Genomic DNA, 20,056 nt, shown 5'->3' with positions numbered 1-20,056 from the left:
AACTTAGTCTCTGGACAGTCATAGGCACCCTCGGGAAGGCCGGTCCAGGCCGGAAGGCAGCGAAGTTGGCTTCCGAATCACCCCACAGCTGTAGGTTCATTCTCACGGACAGCCGGGCCGCGGCGGGGACGGCCCCTCGCGGCCGGCGGGCTCCCCCCAGCCCGGCAGTGGTTCGCTCCGGACGCCCCTCCCCGCGCGGCGGTGCCGCGGCCCGCCCCACTTCCGCTTATTGCTGGGGCCCGACATCCGGTGTCCGCCCGCCCTCCGCTCCCCGCTGCTGCCGCGATGCTGTCCCGGTCTCGCTGCGTGTCCCGGGCATTCAGCCGCTCGCTCTCCGCCTTCCAGAAGGTACGGCTCGGCCGGGCCGGGCCTGCGCCGCGGCGGGCGAGAAACCTGCCGGTCGGCAGACGAGCTGCTGGGGCGCAGAGGTGCGGTGCGCCGGCCAGGGCGGGCACCAAGGGCACTGGGACGCAGAGGCCGCGGGCTGGGTGGCCTAGGGCTGCTGTTGCCCGCGGAGCCCAGCGGCCCCTCGCCTTCCTGAGACCACCGGCGCACCGTGCCTGCTCTACCCCACCCTGCGTGCCGGGGCTGAGGAGACGCCTAGAGCCGTGCCCGCCCCGGCACGAGGTTCAGAGTTTGGGAGGAGGCGCCCTGAGTGCCCCGACGGTATCCTGGAGTCCGTCTCTCCTCTTCTGTTAGAATCAGTGGGTATTCACTCTCGCTGGGAAGTTGAGATGCTTGGCAGGCCTAGTGTGCTGAGTCTGAGAGCTGTGGACGTTGCTTTTACTAGTTGGAATCAGGACCTTCACCTGCTACCAGCATTTGGACAGCTTTGAGTATTTAAGAGAAAAAGCTGTTTCTTCCCTTCTTTCGTCTTGGGTGACGTCCATAATGTCTTCTTTTTCAACAGGGGAACTGCCCTCTAGGGAGACGTTCCCTGCCTGGTAAGTTCTGCCTTCGCTGTCGTCTAAAATGCTCTCCTCCTAGGCAGAGTGTTTGAGGAATCGGGCTGCCGGAGTTTCTCCGCCCAGTGCTCAGACACATAGGCATGAAACAGTGTTATTTAGTAATAACAGCGCTCATTGACTCGTTTAGTACATAGTTACAAAGTTTCTACTGTATCCGTGTCAGGACTACAGCAATTGAAGATTCTTGTCCTCCTGGAGCTTACAGTCTAGTGGAAAAAACAAAGTGTAAATTGCTAAGTTTAAATTAGCCATCGAAAGTGTAAATTAGCCATCACAGATTTTGTTAAATGCCGAAAAGAAAGCAGACGAAGGTGGCAGCAGACTCCTCTACAGTACATGACTTTAAAGCTGTGCGGGGAAGAGCAGGAAGAGGAAAGGGAATGGCATGTACACAGTCCCTGAGGAAGGAACTTAGCGGTGCTTTGGAACTGGGGGTCGGGGGGGGAGGTGATTTGGCCTCTGGCATTTTGGTTAAGGGAGAGAGTGGCATGAAATAGAAGATGGTATAGAGACCACAGGAAGGACTTTAGATTTTACGCCAATAATTTACTATATACCTGGAATATTTTTGTTTTTTTTCCTTCATTTATCTTTAGAGGGGAAAGGAAGGAGAGAGGGAGAGAAATATCAATATATGGTTGCCTCTTGTGCGTCCCTTGCTGGGAACTGGCCCGCAACCCAGGCATGTGCCCTGACCGAGAATTGAACCACAATCCTGTGGTTCGCAGGCCTGCGCTCAATCCACTGAGCTACATCAGCCAGGGCTGGAATATTTGTTGAATGAGTCAATCTTATTGTGGGCTTTTTGTGCATTTTTAGTTAATCATTAAGAAACACTGCTAGAAGTATTGTTTTACAAATGCAGAACCCAAGGCTCAGAGAGTTTAAGTGCCTTGACCAAGGTCACCCAGCCGTCTGACTCACGTACTCAGCAGATGATTTATTGAGTTCTTACTACATGCCAGGCACTGTGCTCGGTGACAGAAACACAGGTGGTCTCTCTCTGCCCTCAAGGATCTTACATGCTAGCTACAGAAAGAGCAGGTATGTTTTTATCCACACATAGGGATGTACTTACGTTGTGATTGTTATGAAGGAGAAGTGCAGGGTGTAATGAGAGGGTGGGATGATGTAGCTCAGCTGGGGAAGGTGGAGCGTGCGGTGGGAATGTCAGTTAAGGCATCTGCGAAGGAGTAACATTTAAGCCAAGCGTTGAAGAGTACATAGGAATTATCCAAGAGAATGATATTTCAGGGAAAATGAATTTCTCGTGCATAGGTTCTCAGGCTGGAAGTGACCTGACTGGTCATGGAAATGGGAAGGGACCTGTCTGGCTGGAAACAGCCTTGTGCTGGGGTTCGTATTGTGGCTCAGGGCTTCACCTCAGGCCTGTGGAAGCCACACTTATACATAAAACGGGAATAAAGGCAGATGGTTGTTCCACTTCAGGGGGCGGTGAGACACAAAAATCAAAATCAGGTCATTATGTGAAAGCTTTTTCTTAACCCTAAAACACAGTACAAATGAAAGTTGTTGTAGGACGAACCCTAAGATGGACTCGGGGTTCCAAGAATCAGCATGGGCTGCTGGCTGTTCCAGGTCAGAGACATGCTGTTATACTTGGGATTTGTGTTATAGTCATTGGCTGCTGGACATAGAGGTGACGACTCAAACCCTGGGGATGTTTGAGAGCTGGGAACAAGAGAGCTGTCTCCCATTCCGTGTCTCCGGAACCACTGGTTCAGAACAGATTGTTAATTGGGGTAAAAAAGGAAAGAATATACTCAAGTGAGGCTGCTGTTGTAATTAGTTATTAGTCGGGGAAGTGCAATCATCTGTGATAAGGATGGTGCGGCAGAAAGGGACTCCCACCTGTTTAGTGTTAGTGGACTAGAAGACTTCAGGGAGATGTAACCTGGAAGGAGGGATAATGATTTGCTCAGTATTAGGACAAGCTGGAGAGTGTAGGCCTAATGTAGTCCAGTCTTTGCTGCTAGGGTTTAGGTAGTGAGGCTTCCAGCCCAGTGCATTTTGAGTAACTAGGGAAACAAATCCAGGCCAAGTATTCCCACTGCTTCGCAGATTAGGCTATGTGTAGTTACAGGATTAGCTACTACGTATCCTTCTCAAACTTCAGTGTATTTGAAGACTTTAGGAGTAGAGACATTTTATTAGGAAAACCTATTGGGGTAATGAAAATTTATAAATTTTAAGGTATTGGGGTAATGAAAATTTATAAATTTTAAGGTATTGGGGTAATGAAAATTTATAAATTTTAAGGTATTGGGGTAATGAAAATTTATAAATTTTAAGGTAAATAAACTGTTTCAGGCTATGGCCTTAGAATTCTCCTCAACCACTGACCCACTCACAGCCCCACATACACAGTGCTCTGCCATTATGGTTACTTTGGTGGAGAAGTTGAAGAAGCAGGACTCTGTGATAGAGACTGTATTGTTGCCTGTGGTCGATCCTGCTCTGTTTCAGAGTTAGGGGGTGAACAGACTCCTTTCCCTCCCCAGCTGGTGTCCTGTGTAAGAGTGGTTGGTTAAGAGTTGTTTTGTTTCTTGCAGGGGTCTCCTTATGTCAGGGACCAGGTTCCCCTGACAGCAGGAAGATTGCGTAAGTATCACTGGGGAGTGCAGCTCTGTGGCCACGGGGCATTTGCGGTACCATTTCTACATTTGACTATTTGCTTTCTTCACTGGCTTCCAGGGCTAGAAATCTAGGTGGTCATGTTGAGTCCTTAGACCTAACCTTGATGTTAATCTATGACATGTGATGTACCTTGAGCTTAAGCCCTATGTCAAGTGCTGGATCAGGAGTGTGCCTATCCTAAGGTGTTTAGGTCATAATGAAAGTGAAGTTCGGACCCTCTTTTTATGGTTAATAGGTATTGGAGGGGACACTTATTCTGGAGATTGAGAGCATCCTTTTAGTAGTTACTCATTTTTGAAACAGTGAAAGCAACAGGCTAGTCGATTGAGTCCTGGGACTTGGACGAGTTGGTAGGGAGTGCTGTTATTGCATCATACAAAGTTTGGAGAAAAGTCACCCATGTGCGTTTCAGATTAACATCTGCTTATGAATGTTGCTTAGTGCTATTTTCCTTCCAAGTATTTTCAATGTGGCGGTAAGAGGATGCTCTATAGTTACCTAGTAAACAGCTATCAAGCTATTTTCTCTGCAGGGAAAAATCTTAAAAAAGAAGGGTCAGCAGATTAGCTTTTTCACTGTGCTTTACAGTGGGATTATTTTTTATTTTTGAGAAGATGATGCCCTCAGCACTAGAAGTATGAATTCTTGTTATTTTTAGAGGGCAGTTTGGCATTCCTAAGTCTTTGAACTGTGTGTACTTTTTGATCTAGCGATTCCATTTCTAGGAATCTACACCGAAGTCCTGGCCTACCTCAGATTTCTCTCAGAGCGGCCAGACAGCAGAGGCTGGTTAAATCATGCCGTGTTAGCATGTTCGCACTAGGACCTGTGAGGAAAAGCAAGTTGTAAATGGTTCCATTCCAATGTCTGGCATAATACCATGATAAATGTTCTTTTTGCTATTTCCAAATATTCTGCAATGAACACCTAATACTTTTATAATTGAGAAAATTATTTAGAGAAATTCAAAATGCGCTACTTGTCTGCAATTTGAATGAAAATTGGAACAACAAATTTCCATGCAATAAATACAACAAAGAACTATTTGAAAGTAACTTATTTTTTAAAATCCTAACTGAGTGAGATTACACATCAGATTAGGCTGTCACCCAAATCTGATAACTTTTTGAGCTGTGTACTTTTTCTGTGAATAAGATACCCCCTTTATTTTAAACATCTTTTATTGGAAAACTGTTTTTAGCTTTGTTTTTGTTTAATGGGTTATAAATTTGTGTGATCTGAAAGTACAAAGTGTCCCTGAGAAGCCCGTGTCCCGTGGCACCGCCACATTCCTCTTCCCAGAGACAGCCAGTGCCCCTGCTCCCGGACGCCCTCCCAGAGGAGTCTCCGCGTTTGCACGTTCTGCACTGGCTGCCTGTGGTTATAAACGCCACGCAGGACATTTTGTTCTGTATTGTTTTATAACATATATTTTTCCTAGATTCTACATAGAACTTGGTTATTTTGACATTATAAAGGTAAAAATACCACAAGGCAACTTACACCTTGTTTTACTCTCCTACTATAAAGGTGCTTGGTATAGAATATTCACGTAGCCCTGAAATGTAGATCGTGAAAGCCCCTCAGGCTCTGCAGAGGTAACCACTGTTAGTGCTTTCCTGCACACAGAGTGTTCTTGTTCTCTGGCTTACGTTATTTTAAATTAGTGCCATATCGAAAATACCTTGGCCTTTTGAGGTTCCTCTTTAATGAGTCCATTCCTTAGTATGCCACATGAGGGTGTTTTGCCTAACAATACCTGTTTTTCAAGCTAACTGCCTCATCTCACTGCTTTATGTAATGTAAATCAGCAATCCTATGGACAGAAATTCCATTGTATGTGGCACAAAGGCATGCAATTTCTCTTACTTGGATTTAGTTAAGAAAAAAACCTAATCAGAAAGTTAAGTCCTTTCAGTGAGTGTGCAAAGGACCGAGACGCTTAGCTTTTTCTTCAAAATGTAAGTCTTCTTTGTGAGAGCTGGCATTTCACTGCCCAGCGGGGTCCTGAACTCAGTGAGCTCCCTGCTTAGAGCACTCAGGTCATCCTGGCTTTCTCCAGACCTGCCAAGGTGGCCTCTTTGGGGATGTGGCCTGGTGAAGTTCTCCCGGGGGCACTGATGGGCAACTCTGGTCAAGAATTACTGATTTAAAGGGAAAGTGATCCATAGTGCCTCCAATGTGAGTGGTTCTCTTGCTAAAGGAGTTTACTTTTATGTTTCTTTTATAGCATTAACAATAGTAGTGTCTTCAGCATTCGCTTCTTCAGAACTACAGCTGTGTGCAGTAAGTATCTGCCTTCAGCTCTGCCTTCTTGGGAGTGGAATTTTAATGGGAAGAGCAACAATTGTCTGAGCTTAATTAAATAAAAAAATTTTAAGGAAAAATAATATGGATTACATGTGATTTTTCTTTTTTGCTCTTTTCCTAGAGGATGATGTGATTACAGTCAAAACCCCAGCGTTTGCAGAGTCTGTCACAGAAGGGGATGTCAGGTGGGAAAAAGGTGAGATTTGAGCCTTCCCACTTCTTCAGTTTAAGTGCTTTCTAAAAGGCCCCTCTATGGCCTCCCTGGTGGTCTAGTGGTTAGGATTCGGTGCTCTCATAAAAGGCCCCTCTTACCACCGCTCCCCACCCCCACGGTAATCAGTGGAACCTGTGGCCCCACCCTTTTCTTTAAGTGCAGCGGGCTCTCCTGGCCCTGTAGGAAAGGGGTCTACACCTACCACAGGGGGATGTTGTGGCTGCTGGAGGCCCCCTGACAGGTAGTCCTTGATTATCTTTTCAGCTGTTGGAGACACAGTTGCAGAAGATGAAGTGGTTTGTGAGATCGAGACCGACAAGGTAGGCTTGTCCTGTATCAGTGCCGCTTTTTTATGGTCTCCCCTTGGTTTCTTTTTTTTAAAGAATTTTTATTTGTTTATCTTTAGAGGAAAGGAGAGAAATATCAATGTGTGGTTGCCTCTCGTGAGTCCCATGCTGGGAACTGGCCTGCAACCCAGGCATGTGTCCTGACTGGGAATCGAACCGCGATCGTGTGGTTCGCAGGCCCGCGCTCAATCCACTGAGCTACACCACCCAGGGCTCCCCTTGGTTTCTTAACCAAATGAAAGAAACAGGGACCTAACAGTTTAAAGATAATTTTTAACTGGCTCTAAACACAGTTGTAATAATGTTGGAATAGCTCATTAAAATTTTAAAAAGTTTAATTTTAGATTGGTCAGTAATTTTTAAACTTTTCATCTCTTAGCATACATAAACTACTACAATTCTGTGACACAACAAAAAACATATTTTTGGCCGATCTGACAAAATAGGTATTATTTAGATTCATTCGCACCGGATGGCTATTGAGGTGTTGGCCATTGTCATTTTTTTATGTGACAGTCTGAGGGGAAAGAGGTCCGTGCCCCTGACCGTGTGTGTTTCAGAAATCCCTGCAGCACACGGATCCAAAATCGCTTTCCAGGTATGAGCACTAGATGCTTCAGTGGTGGTTTTGTAGCTCTGTGTGCGCATGTCCGTACACAGCGTGCTGCCAGTTGTTTTTTAGTACCACCTGGAAACTCATGGACCGAATGCCGTTCTAATGCTTCTGAGAAAGGACAGAAAGGGTGAATCCTCACAGTAGCATCGACTTGTCATACTCTTACTCTGACAGCGCGGCCTTCGCATTTCTGTGTGCACGGTCCTGTACATCCGTGTTGCAGCTCTTGTGACTCCTATTTGAGATTCTGTACAATTAATTTTGTAATGCTGAGTAGAAATGTGGACTCTCACTCCATCTGTCTTTCTTTTCCAGACGTCTGTGCAGGTCCCATCCCCAGCAAACGGCGTTATTGAAGCCCTGTTGGTGCCTGATGGGGGGAAAGTAGAAGGAGGCACTCCTCTTTTTACGCTCAGGAAAACTGGCGGTAAATAAATCCTCCCCGTTGTCAGGGGCTTCGCTGTTGCCCTTTGGGGCTGGGGCTGAGCGTGATGCATGAGTTAATTCCTTGGTACCTCAAAGACAATTCGGCATTCCAGCTGCTCTTAGTTGAGGGAATAAGAGGGGCAATACTTATATAATGTGAACTTTAAGATTTTATTTATTTATCTTTAGAGGGGAAGGGAAGAAGAGAGGGAGAGAAATATCAGTGTATGGTTGCCTCTCGTGCGTCCCCTGCTGGGAACTGGCCTGCAACCCAGGCATGTGCCCTGACTGGGAATCGAACTGCGATACTGTGGTTCACAGGCCCATGCTCAATCCACTGAACTACACCAGCCAGGGCTTAATGTGAACTTTAAATGTCAACTTATAGAAGGAAAAGGTGTTAAACCTCATAACACTGTTCTTTCCATGTATATTTCATCACACTGGACCCTTTCTTGAAGATATGATAGAAATCAAGATTCTGAACAACAATAAAGGACACATGGACAAAAACAAAGGGGGGTGGAAACGGGAAGAAGGTGGGGGGAGGCAGAAAACTGTACTTTAACAACAATAATTCAAAAGTATTAACTTTTAAAAAAGACTGACGGAAAAAATAAAAATAAATGAGAGGAATATAATCAAAACAACAACAAAAAATGAAGATTCTAAAGACAGTGGGGGTTTTTTTTTCCTCCTCAACCTTGACACCAGAATCACATGGAGACTTTAAAAATAAACCAAATGCCTAGATTCCATGGTCCAGGGATTCTGGTGCATTAAATCTGAGGTTACAAGATGTTACCTGCTACAGCTCTGTGTACGCATGGGCATGTGTTCTGATGCTTCCCAGGGGATCCACAGCCAGTGCTGAGAGCCACCGTTTCCAAAGTGCGAATAAGCAGTGCTTCATGGTGTCTGCTGTGGAGAATTTAGTGTTTTTGTGTCTGTCCTCACTACATTTCTAGGGAGGGTTGCTGTTTGGGGAAGAAATGAGAGGGAAGTGAAATGGTACTGGGCCTTATAGTCAGCATTAGAGGGTGGGAAAGAAAATATTTTTTTCTGATTCTCAGTTAAAGGCTGTTACTACTAAAGTTTATTTCTGTTTTGTTGTTAAAATGTATAGCAGAGAGATGGTAGATGACGTCATTGGGATTGGTCAGCCATGCAGGAGCCCAGAACAGGGAGAACCTGCAACAGAAGGACTAGAAGGCTAGGGAAGAGGATGATTCTTCAGTTGAAGAGCTTCATTTTTCTGATTGTTTATTCCTTTAAAAAAGTTCTAATTTAAATATAAGACCAGATACAATATCCAGATGGAAAAAATCAAACTCATTTGACCTTGTGAGTTTATTACTTGACTGCCTCATTGGTTTAGGAGAGTCATCCCGGACGAAATGCTCTGAGCTCATTTCTGAAGTCTAGGTGAACCCTTGATTCTTTCCCAGGGGTGTCCGATTTGTGGCCCACATGTGGCTCAGGAGGGCTCTGAATGCAGCCCAACACAAAATCATTAATTTACTTAAAACAATACGAGATTTGTTTGTGATTACATGTCACCATGTATTGAATGTGTGGCCTAACACAATTCCTCTGCTTCCAGTGTGGCCCAGAGACTCCAAAAGGTTGGACTCCCCTGAACCTTTGTTTTTTATTTTTAAAAATTTTTTAAAAGATTTTATTTATTTATCTTTAGAGGGGAAGGGAAGGAGAGAAGGAGAGAAGTATCAATGTATGGTTGCCTTTCGTGAGTCCCCTGCTAGGAACTGGCCTGCAACCCAGGCATGTGCCCTGACTGGGAATCGAACTGCAATCCTGTGGTTCACAGGCCTGCGCTCAATCTACTAAGCTACGACAGCCAGGGCTGAACCTTTGTTTTTTGATAGCTAAGAATACTCTTCCACATGTGATGTTAAAATAGATGAGACTCAGTATTACCTTAACTAGAAATGTTATTTTTATGTAAGAATTTGGAACATGTTAGGTGGCCTGGGTTTGCTTTGAAAGTACTTGCTGAATTTGGTGATGAGTTAGGTATTAGTGACATTAGGAAGACAGCTGAATTTGGTTAACCTGATGTAGGGCATCTAGGAGCCCTGGGGACTAGAACGGTGCCTTAGATTGCTGCACGCCATAATGCCTTGCCTGTATAGCAGATACAGGAAGCTTTGTTAATTGATTGGAGATAGAGCTGCCGCTGCTGCTAAATTCTGCTTGGTATCTGATTTTTTCCATTCCAGACACTGCCAACGGCAACTGCTTTTCCTTGTTTTCCAGCTGCCCCTGCTAAGGCCACGCCTGCCGAAGCCCCTGTTGCTGCGGCCCCAAAAGCAGAACCTGTAGCAGCAGCAGTTCCTCCTCCCTCTGCAGCCTCCATCCCCACTCAGATGCCACCAGTGCCCTCGCCCTCACAACCTCCTGCCAGCAAACCGGGTAAGCCGCCTCCTCCTGCGTGACTTTACGTGGGAGGAGAATGGTCTCAGCGAATGTCATGCTTCCTCACAGGGCGAAGTTGGGGACTAGTTACAGCTCTGAACAGGCTCTGTCGGCTGCTCTGTAGACAGAACTGTAGACTTCGTATCAGAACACCTGGGTTTGCGTCCCAGCTGTCTGTTTACAGTTCTGTGACTTTTGTCCAGTTACTTAACTACTCTGAGCAGATTGTTCGTGTGTTAAGTGGGAACGGCCCCAGCACACCTCCGAATGTCCCCGGAGTGAGTGGCAGTGCAGTGTGAGAGCACTGGCATGTGCTCGGTCCACAGTCCTCTCATTTTCTGATGCAGCTGCACCCACCCTGCTCTTGCATTTTCAGTGTCTGCAGTAAAACCCGCTGCCGCTCCTCCAGTAGCTGAGCCAGGAGCTGGTAAAGGTCTGCGTTCAGAACACCGGGTAAGCCTATGAGGACCGCTTCAGGAAAGAGGCGGGGACACTGTGCTGAGATCAGTGGAGTGTGGCTGTGGTAGTGCCCACCTTTGAATAGCCGGCTGCTTGTTCTCTTGAGCTTGACAAGGAAACTGAGTCTGGGGAGTGACTTGTTCACAGTGGTGAACTGTCAGATGACATGACTAGGACCTCAGTGAACCCTTGTCCAGTGGTTTTTCCCAGTGTGTCATGCTACCACTGAGATGTCCTGGGGCAGCAAAATATTTGCAGGGATGGAAGCTTAGTATCGTGGCAGAGGGGGAATGCGTTAACACACTTCAGAGAAGTGGTTAGTGAGCTCCATCCCTGTACTTCCGGAACACCTAGCTGAGGGCTACACAGTAGCAGTGGCTGTCGGGGGCAGACATAAAACCTCAAGGAAGTATGGTCAAGAGTGTGGGTTCCTCTGCTGGAGAATACTGTGGCCTCAAAAGTTTATTGCTTGTGAGTTTCCATACCACAAGTAGCTATTCTCATGCAAGTCTTTTAACACTAGAAATTGCGCTTTCTGTAGTGATTCCTCAGTTGACTAGCTCTACATCACACTCTTCCTTTTCATAAATTGGTTTGGTTTTAAATCAGACCATTTCCTGGGTTTCCATTCTTGGTCAGACTTTAAGCACATCTGGAGCAAGGGCACAGGAAGGAGGAAGCCTGGGGCTCTTGTTTTACTACGGTGTTAGTAATCCTGACTATCCACTCCTGGCAGGTGGGTACTCCCGTGGACTCAGTGGGGAGTGCTTGGTCCAAAGAGACCCAGATTGTCCAGACTTGTCCTCCTTTGACTTTCAGGAGAAGATGAACAGGATGCGGCAACGCATTGCCCAGCGTCTGAAGGAGGCCCAGAATACATGTGCAATGCTGACGACTTTCAACGAGGTTGACATGAGGTGAGAGCTCTAGTCCTCTTATCCCTCCCTCCCTCCGTTATTGCCACCCGAGGACACGCTTATTAATTTTAGAGGAATAGAGGGGGAGAAAGAAACATTGAGAGAGAGAAGCATTGATTGGTTGTCTCTTGTACACGCTCCAACTGGGGACCAAACCCACAACCTAGGTGTGTGCCCTGGGAATTGAACCCAGGACCTTTCAGTTTACAGGACAACCAATTGAGCCACACCGGTGAGGGCCATACCTTTTTTTCTGGAGAATACTGGGGACTTTCTGGGGACTTGCCCCAGTCCCCACCTAGTGCTAATTCCAAAACTTACTTTAACAGGGAAGAGGTACTTATTGACTTAAACAGAGTGACCCACTGGTTCATTCTCTCATAGACTGTTAATACTATGTACTTGTCTCCTCTGTGACTTAAAAAGCTCAGCTTTTTAGACTTTTATTTATACCTGAGTCTTGTGATTTCTGATAAATGACGTGGTAACAGTCTTCGACCCTGATGACCAGTGCTAAGTTGCCAAATAGAGGTAGGGCCACCAGGCCAACAAGGTCCGTGCCTACCCATTGGGATGGAGAACCACTGGACAGAGCCCAGAGCCAGGGCGCCCCACCCGGCTTCTTCCTCACAGTGACTGTGCCCAGCATGTTCCTGCAGGACTCAGAGTTGTGTGGATGAAGAGGCATAGGCTTCTGTTACCTTTCATCTTTCCCAGCTTTGGTACTGAAATGGAGAACAAGTTGTGTTTTTTTAAAAAGATTTTATTTGTTTATTTTTAGAAGATGGGGAGGGAGGAAGAAAGAAGGGGAGAGACATCAATGTGTGGTTGTCTCTTATGCACCCACTACTGGCAACCTGGCCTGCAACCCAGGCATGCGCCCCAACAGGGAATCGAACCAGCGACCCTTTGGTTTGCAGTCCTTTTGGTTTGCAGTCCAGCACTCAGTCCACTGAGCCACACCAGTCAGGGCACAGTTATATTTTTAAAGGAATCCTCAGGAAATGAACTAACGGGACTAATTCAGTACAGTGGGTCCTCGAATAAAGTTTCATTCAACATGGTTTCATTTTAACATTAGCGAGCTGTAGTAAGCTCACTGTCGACTTGTCTGTTTTCTTCAGGATTTTGATGTTTACAATCACCAACATTCTAGGGAAGAGAAGGTAGTTAAATTAAAAATTTTTTGAGCATTTACCATGTACAAGATATTAAATGTATTTGAGGAGGATACAAAGACGAGTGAAAAGAGCCCCTACCCTTTTAGAGCTTACTGTCTAGTATGGATTAGCACAAGTACAATCTAGAAAAAGAAGTATCAGAAGGGTACAGGGAGTGTGGAGTGGAAAAGAGCATGACGTCGTTTGTTTTTGAGGCTGGGGGGCTGAGGTGGGGAGGGTAGGTCAGGAGCGGCTTCCTGGAGGAAGGAGAACCACTGGCGTTTTGACACAGGTGACGTCATGGGGGCAGTGTCAGCATACAGACGTGACACAGCCCGGAAGGTGCAGGACACATCTGAGAGGTCGGCTGTGAGGATTGTGTGTAGGAAGGGGCAGAATAGCAGGAATAAGAGTGTTTATTTAATTCAGGGGTAAATCATCAAGTTTTTAGGTCATTTCTTTGTTGCCTTTGGTCCTAAGAGTTTAGTCTGCTAATCTACTTTTCACTAGGGAGGTCTGTTTTCCTTTGGAAGGGGTCAGAAAAGGACACGAAGGGACCGGCCTTTGACGGGGTGTGACGGTGGAGCTCACGGAGGAGGGCTCTGTGGCCTGTTTCACTGGACGTCATCCATTCTGTTGTGAAGCTTCCTGAAAAGACTGGGTGTCTTTTGAGCCAGAGGTTTCTCTCCTGTCTGTAGGATGTAGGGAAGAACCTTGACTAATGAATCACGAAGTCTGCAGCTTATGTTTCAATGCATTAGGGCCAAATTGTGCACAAATTGAATTGGACTTTGAAATCCTACCCAACATCTTAAGACAAAACATGTAAATATTTGTGGCCTTGAAAAAGATGCATTTGGCTTAACAGCTTTGATTGGAAGGTAGGAGTAATAGTTGGGTCTCCTTTTAGCAGCTAATCGAGGTGTCACTTGATGGTGGCCCGGGGCGGCTGCAGTCAGTAATCTGGTTTAGATCGACGCCCTTTGGTTCTTGTGCTGATCAGCTAACCCCCGGGGGGCCTCTCTGAGAATCCTTCTCCTCTCCCTGTTGTCCTGGCCTCTGCCTCCAAGAATAGTGCTCTGAAATAGAAGCTACTTAATGACCAGACAGCAGCAGCGGGGCAGGTTCAAGAACGGAGATGTTTATCACTTCTCTTTCCCTCTTCTGCAGATCTTGTGTCGTGGGAACCAGTAATGTCTTTAGGGTGGTAACCCTAGCACTAAATAAGGTTAGACTCAGGAAAACAAACATTTAAACTCAATCAGCCCCCCTAGGACAACTTCCTTTTTAAGAAACAAAAGGTCTGAAGGGGCAGGGTTAAAGTTGTATCATCTTATCTTTGATGCTAATGTCAAATTAGGTCATTATAGGGAGAAAGGGAGAACTGAGCATTTGGGCCTGAGATAAAGTTAAATTAGATTTCCATCACAGAACTGTATTCCGATAAATACTCAGGTTTGTTCTGAAAATGCCGGGAAGGCCATTTCCCACTAACTGCAGCAGCACGTGCGTGGTGTGTCTGTGGGGAGAGCAGTCCTGAAGGAAGGAAGGCACCTACCGCAGCAGAGGCCCCTGGGGAGGGACTGCCGCTGGGGCTCGGAAAGCTGCGGCTCACCCACAGCCGCTCGTCTACACCCCAGGGAAACCCCGCCTGTCAGCTGGTCTTAATTAAGCGCAAGAGCTGTGTCGTATTGCACGCATGTGAATCCTGGTGCCCAGCACTGACCCTCATGGGAAGTGGGGCCCCTGTGCCAGGGGAAGGGTGGACGGAGCTGCTCACTCGGGGAGGTGAGGAATGTCTCTGCTGGCTTTCCCTGCAGCCTGAAAGAACGCCGGGTCACACTGTCCGCGCACGGCTGGGCTGCTTCCGTGGAGTCCGTGTACCTGTGGAGAGTTTGGGGGTGGGTTTTGTTTCCATAATTAGGAGATGGAAGCAAGTCACAAGGACATTATAATCAAGTTTGGTGGGTTTTGAAGGTTATTGTGTTGACCTCTAGTGGACTATTTCAAAACTTGAACTTTACAGTACAGAGTAAGGGGGGGAAATGCTTACGCAGTTGTGTACACGGAGTTAGAAACCAGTATGAAAGTCAGAGTCAAGGCTTTGTTTGTAGTCAGTTTGTTTTGTAATGTGTTTTTGCAGTAATATCCAGGAAATGAGGGCCAGGCACAAAGATGCTTTTCTGAAGAAACATAACCTCAAACTGGGCTTCATGTCGGCATTCGTGAAGGCCTCAGCCTTCGCCTTGCAGGAGCAGCCTATTGTGAACGCAGGTGAGTCTGCGGCAGCTGGCAGCACAGGGCCCTGGGAGGTGTGTGCATGAGCACAGACCTGCCGCCACACAGACACGAGGACCGGGATCAGCAGACCAAGGCTTCTAATTTCATACCTGGGAAAACGTGTGTCTTTCCAGGGATTCCTCATTTCACCTTCCTGAAATAGCATCATAATTACTTGGTCTCTGATAAATGGATGGGAGGGTTTCTCTTCCCACTGCATAGTTTGGAAGTTCTCCAGGCCTCTCCCAGCAGGGTGCAAGCTCAGGTTCTGTGTGGCGCTCACCTTCCTGAGGGCTCTGTTGTCTTGGGGCCTGGCTTCCACACTTGACATAGGCTCCAGGGTGACCTTTGATTTCTGGTTGATGGGCCTCACTGGGGGGGCCCTGGTCTTGGCCTTGGCTCCTCTTTCATGGACTTAGTGTTCATTTTCCTTCTGTTTTACTCACCTTCGTCATTGAAATGTTGACCTAACAAGCAGTTCCCTTTCCTACTGAGACACTTCTCTGTTCCCTGGGACATTGAAGAAGGGACACTGACACTTGTGCAGCCTTCAGCAGCGCTGGATCCCTAAAGACCTAGAGCCAGGAGCACTGGTCCCTCCCTCAACCATGTGCTTGAGGGAGCTAGAGGGCTGTCTCGGTCTGGCCCGTGTATGCACCGCTTCCTTCCTTCCATGCTTCCTGGGTGGCTCGGTGCTTCCTGCCTGACTGTACATGTGGGCACTTCTGAGTTCTTTGGCCTCTTTGTCACTTTACATGCTTTTCCTGGGTGTCTTGATCAAACAGTACAGCACGTACTTTCTGTGGAAGAGATTCCCAAATCTCTATTTTTCATGAGCACTAGACCTAAAGTTTCAGGTGCCGTTTGCTCTCTCAAGCTGCAGCTTTAAAACCAGACTACCCTGCGTTCCCCTGAACCTCCCAGAAAGAGCTTCCCCCCACACCTTGTCCCCTTTGTTGACAGTGGGCAGCTAATGGGTAGCGCCTCCCCACCCCCACTTCTAATTTGCCTTTTGGGGAGCACTTTTTAAACCTAGCTGTTCTCAGCTGAGGGACGGCTTGTTAACAGGAACTTGAATTGAACCTGTCGGGTGCGCGCCAGTGCACTGAGCCCTTCTGAGGGCTGTGCAGATGCAGGTGCTCCTCTGCTCAGGCCCAGCGGGCACTCAGGAGATGTTACAATTGGTTAGCACAGGAGTGAGGGGCGTTGGCACTTGGAAAGTGGTGCTTTTCATGCTGATTAGTCGGTCCACGGTCTACCAAGCTCTATGGGTTTTTACTCTATCAGTGCAAATATTACCTCATCAGCCTAGGCCTCAGGAGTTGTATGTGACATGTATTTTTTCTCTCGTAGTGATTGATGATGCAACCAAAGAGGTGGTGTATAGAGATTACATTGACATCAGTGTTGCGGTGGCCACCCCACGGGTATGTTGGGGTAGGAAGGGGGGCCGCTCTGGTCTTAGATTCTCACTTGTTTGTGTGAAGAAGCAGACACCTGGGCACAGATTATACCTGTAATTATGCATTTCAGAGAGGAGTTAGTAAAAGAGTAGTCTGTTTTTGACCATACCACATTCTTTTAATGTCAGGCCTAAATATTTTTGACTCTGTTAATTACATTGAGTAATTAAGATACTCTGGTAAGGGGAGACCATTGCCTTGAGTCAAAGGAGTTATAACCGTGAAAGGTACTCTTAATTGGCACCTGAAAACAGTTTTTTACTTTCATCAGGGTCTGGTGGTTCCCGTCATCAGGAATGTGGAAACTATGAATTATGCAGACATTGAGCGAACCATCAGTGAACTGGGAGAGAAGGTAAAGTGGAGCGCAGCATGTGTACCCGCTGTGGGGCGGTCAGGGAAGGGAGCCGGGGCCAGGCGGGGCTCACCAGTGGGCAGTGCTCGGGGAGCCAGGCCCCAGTGTGCTCTGTAAGGAGCGCAGAGCCTCTCACCCCAAGTGCAGATGTCCGGCAGAGCTTAGCGTGCTCTCGGGACTGAAGATCTCTCCAGGGAGGCCTGCCAGAAAAGAAAAGGGCCTGGGGGCGGCGTGTCTGGCCTCGGGTGGGGCACCGGGTCCAGGCATGGCAACTGAGCAACTCTCTGCAGGGGCTGGACTTGGACTGTTGATGTCAGACATGAGCCTCTGGACTTCTTTAGGTGAAGAACCTCCGATGACCTTACATTTCAATCACGAAATCTGTTTTCAGGCTCGAAAGAATGAACTCGCCATTGAAGATATGGACGGCGGTACTTTCACCATTAGCAATGGAGGCGTTTTTGGCTCCCTCTTTGGAACACCCATCATCAACCCCCCGCAGTCTGCCATCCTGGGCATGCATGCCATCTTCGACAGGCCGGTGGCCGTGGGAGGCAAGGTAAGAACATCACTGTCAGCGTCCCAGCAGCTCAGCAATGAGAAGGAAACCTAGCTCAATGCTAAATGTAACAGTCACTTTAATTTCAGGCATAAGTTTCACCTCTTAGTTTCTAATTAATAGCACGGTGCTGAGTTTCAAATTGTGGTGTGTGGGTCAGCGTTATCTGGGAACTTATTAGAAACACAGATTCTTGGACCCTGTACAGACCTGTTGAGGCAGGAACTGCAGATGGTTGTGAGGCTTATTGAAGTGAGGGTGGTTGGGCTAGGAAGACCTGCCCCTTCATCCAGGGTCGTCCTCAGACTTCATCCTCCTGGTGCTTCGGGGAGTAGGGATGCGCGTGGAGGCCCCATTCTTGCCCCTGGGAAACAGAGGACAAGCGTGCAGAGCAGTCCATGAGCTTCCGCATGTGGGATAGGGCTCTGAGGTTCTCTGGGAGTCCAGGAGTGACGTCAGCGGGTGTGGAGCCAGCCCTGGGAGCCAAGTCAGGAGGAAAACATTTTCTGGGGCTGTGTTTAGAATTTTCTGGGTCACTGACTCCTTTGTGAATCTGAAAATCACAGCTGTCCCCTGAAAATGCTCACAACGTTGCATATAATTTCAGAGAATTTACAGACCCTAGGTTTAAAAATAATTTTTAAGTTACAACCTTAAAGAAGTAACTATGGCAGCCAGAACTGAAGAGGAAACTTTTTCTGTAGAAAACAGACAAGTAAAGGGCAGAGTGAGTTTAAAAAGGCAGTTGTGAGGAGACTCCTGTTTGCTTGGCTGTGCTTGTTTCCAAGTGGAGGAAGTGGAAGGGCTTGGTCTTGAAACCGTAAGTGTCCAGAAGCAACAGCAACAGAGAAGGAACTGGGAGCTTTCTTATGGGCTGTGCTCTTTTCATCTCCCCACTTCCACGGGGCTTCCCTGCTCTACTGCAGACAACTCTGTGAACCTCTCATCTCTGCAGGTGGAAGTGCGGCCCATGATGTTCGTGGCATTGACCTATGATCACCGGCTGATCGATGGCAGAGAGGCCGTGACTTTCCTTCGCAAAATCAAGGCAGCAGTGGAGGACCCCAGAGTCCTCCTACTGGACCTTTAGGAGGAAGCCACATACCCGATGCACTGACCACGCAGGAACTGAAAACCAGTCTTCTCCCTACCCCCACGTGGGTCCTGAGTGGCCTGGTGACAGACAGGCACATGCTGCGGGCCTCCAGCAGGAGAGCCAGGGCACTCCGAAACCAGCAGTCGCAGGTCTTTTCTCTGTGTTCCTACCAGGCTCTCTCCCTCCCTGCTCCCCTCTCTTAACACTCGAATATCTTACTTCCTTAGGAGTGAGGGGGGGAGAGAGCCATAACGGATACTCATTAATATGCCTGCCTCTCTTCTATTAGTCCTCTGCAGAGGTAATTTGGCTTCTCCCCTGTGCCAGTATATATACTATAGGGAAACCACTGGGGACCATGTGATTGTTTCCGTCATTTGAAAGAGTATTCTCCCAGCGCTGCCCAGGAGAGTGCCGTGTGCCCCAAGCTCAGAGCAGCCTCTGTCCTGGCTGGGCACGTTCTCACCTGACTCCACCTGTGTGGAGGTTTCCGACCACCGGCCAAGAGGTGCTGCTTTGCTTTTTAAATGAATGCACCTTCATTCTCAGCTGTCATTGACTTCAAGATGCCTCTTCTACCTCTTTCAGGGAGCACAGGCCAGGGGTCTGGGGTGTTGGCAGTGGCGAGGGGGAGAGGGCAGGTTCCCCCTGAGGTCAGAAGTCATACACGAGGGAACGGACCCCCTGCCTGCCCTCACAGACTCTGTCATAGCCTCCCACCAGGAAGACCCATTCTGGCACAGTCCCGCACGGCTGTGTCGTCCCCTCCAGGTTGCTAGGAACCACTCTAGCACAGCATTCTCATTTAGAGCTGACTCCAGCACCTCTGGGCACTGGGGGGTGGGCGGGGGACAGGTGAGGGAGGCTGCCTGTGCACTGGCCTGGGACTTGAGCCTTTCAATTCCATTGGTGTAAGCACGTGGACTGAAGAGGCCCATCTGCTGCTTCCTGTATCCTGGCCCTTAGGAAGGGGGCCTTAGCTCTTCCTCTGCAGAACGCAGGTCTGGGGGAGGACGGACCGAGGTGGAAACCAGCCACAGGGATGTCACCTCCGAGGTACTGCCCGCTGTGTTGGGACAGTCACTGGGATTCTTGGAATGTGGTTAAATGCCACCCGTCTTGTTGAGTCTTGTCTTGTTACCTGACTTTGTTGCTTTGAATCCAACTGCATTCAGGCCTGAGGCTGCTGACACTTGACACCAGGAGCCATTTTAATGCAGAGTGCCCATTTGTACCTTGAAGAGGAGCAAGCCTGGGGGATGGGGTGGAGGGAAGGGATGGGAGCCAGTACTGAGTGCCTGCAGCATCTACTATGTCTTCACTATCAGAACTTGTAACTGAAATATTTAAAGAAACTGATTTTAAATGCAAATTAAAGGGCAAATGTTCTCCAACAGGGTTCTGCTGCTGCTATGTTCCTACTGGGGCCGTGCGAGTCTCCAGCACTGACTGCGTTCAGAGCCGCATAAAGTGCCTTTGGTTACTCGGTCACATGCCAGACTTTTTAAGTACGTTACCACTGTACTAATCTGACAGAAAGTGGAACTGTGGCCGTCTGCCAGGCAGGCGGGTGTCCTGGCTTCCTTCCAATGAACCCCTTGAGCCTGGCAAGCCAGCTTTGAGAACAGACTGGGTTCCACCTTTGTGAAGCCCCTTGGACACTTGCATTTTTGTGGGGCTTGCATTGTTTCTGGGATGGATTGGGGAGAGGTAGGGCAACTCTTAAAATTCCACATTTTGATCTAGATTGTCACAGGGATAGCAAGGTGCTCATGGTCAGTAAGCACCAGAA

At 47.9% G+C, this 20,056-nt stretch overlaps 1 protein-coding gene across 1 annotated transcript; it reads left to right on the top strand.

The window, feature by feature from the left end:
* The first annotated feature begins 228 nt into the window (after positions 1-228).
* On the top strand, positions 229-19,659 carry DLST (dihydrolipoamide S-succinyltransferase). The gene is made up of 15 exons (XM_037031162.1): positions 229-348; positions 911-944; positions 3,542-3,590; positions 5,857-5,912; positions 6,058-6,132; positions 6,415-6,470; positions 7,429-7,540; positions 9,817-9,972; positions 10,352-10,428; positions 11,254-11,351; positions 14,655-14,785; positions 16,145-16,218; positions 16,526-16,609; positions 17,001-17,168; positions 18,124-19,659. The coding sequence occupies exons 1-15, from the start codon at positions 286-288 to the stop codon at positions 18,256-18,258; spliced, it is 1,368 nt and encodes a 455-aa protein (XP_036887057.1). The 5' UTR covers positions 229-285; the 3' UTR covers positions 18,259-19,659.
* The last annotated feature ends 397 nt before the right edge of the window (positions 19,660-20,056 follow it).

The sequence above is a fragment of the Sturnira hondurensis genome, unplaced genomic scaffold, assembly GCF_014824575.4.
Source record: "Sturnira hondurensis isolate 20B ecotype Veracruz unplaced genomic scaffold, ASM1482457v3 Scaffold0021143, whole genome shotgun sequence".
Taxonomy (NCBI): Eukaryota; Metazoa; Chordata; class Mammalia; order Chiroptera; family Phyllostomidae; genus Sturnira; species Sturnira hondurensis.
This window is presented reverse-complemented; position numbering and strand designations above follow the sequence as displayed.

Bases quoted from the DNA above. Each gene is read 5' to 3' on its own strand.
- DLST (XM_037031162.1), top strand. From the start codon at position 286: ATGCTGTCCCGGTCTCGCTGCGTGTCCCGGGCATTCAGCCGCTCGCTC. The intron at 5,913-6,057 runs GTAAGTATCTGC...CTCTTTTCCTAG, and splicing joins CAGAACTACAGCTGTGTGCA to AGGATGATGTGATTACAGTC. The intron at 11,352-14,654 runs GTGAGAGCTCTA...GTGTTTTTGCAG, and splicing joins TTCAACGAGGTTGACATGAG to TAATATCCAGGAAATGAGGG.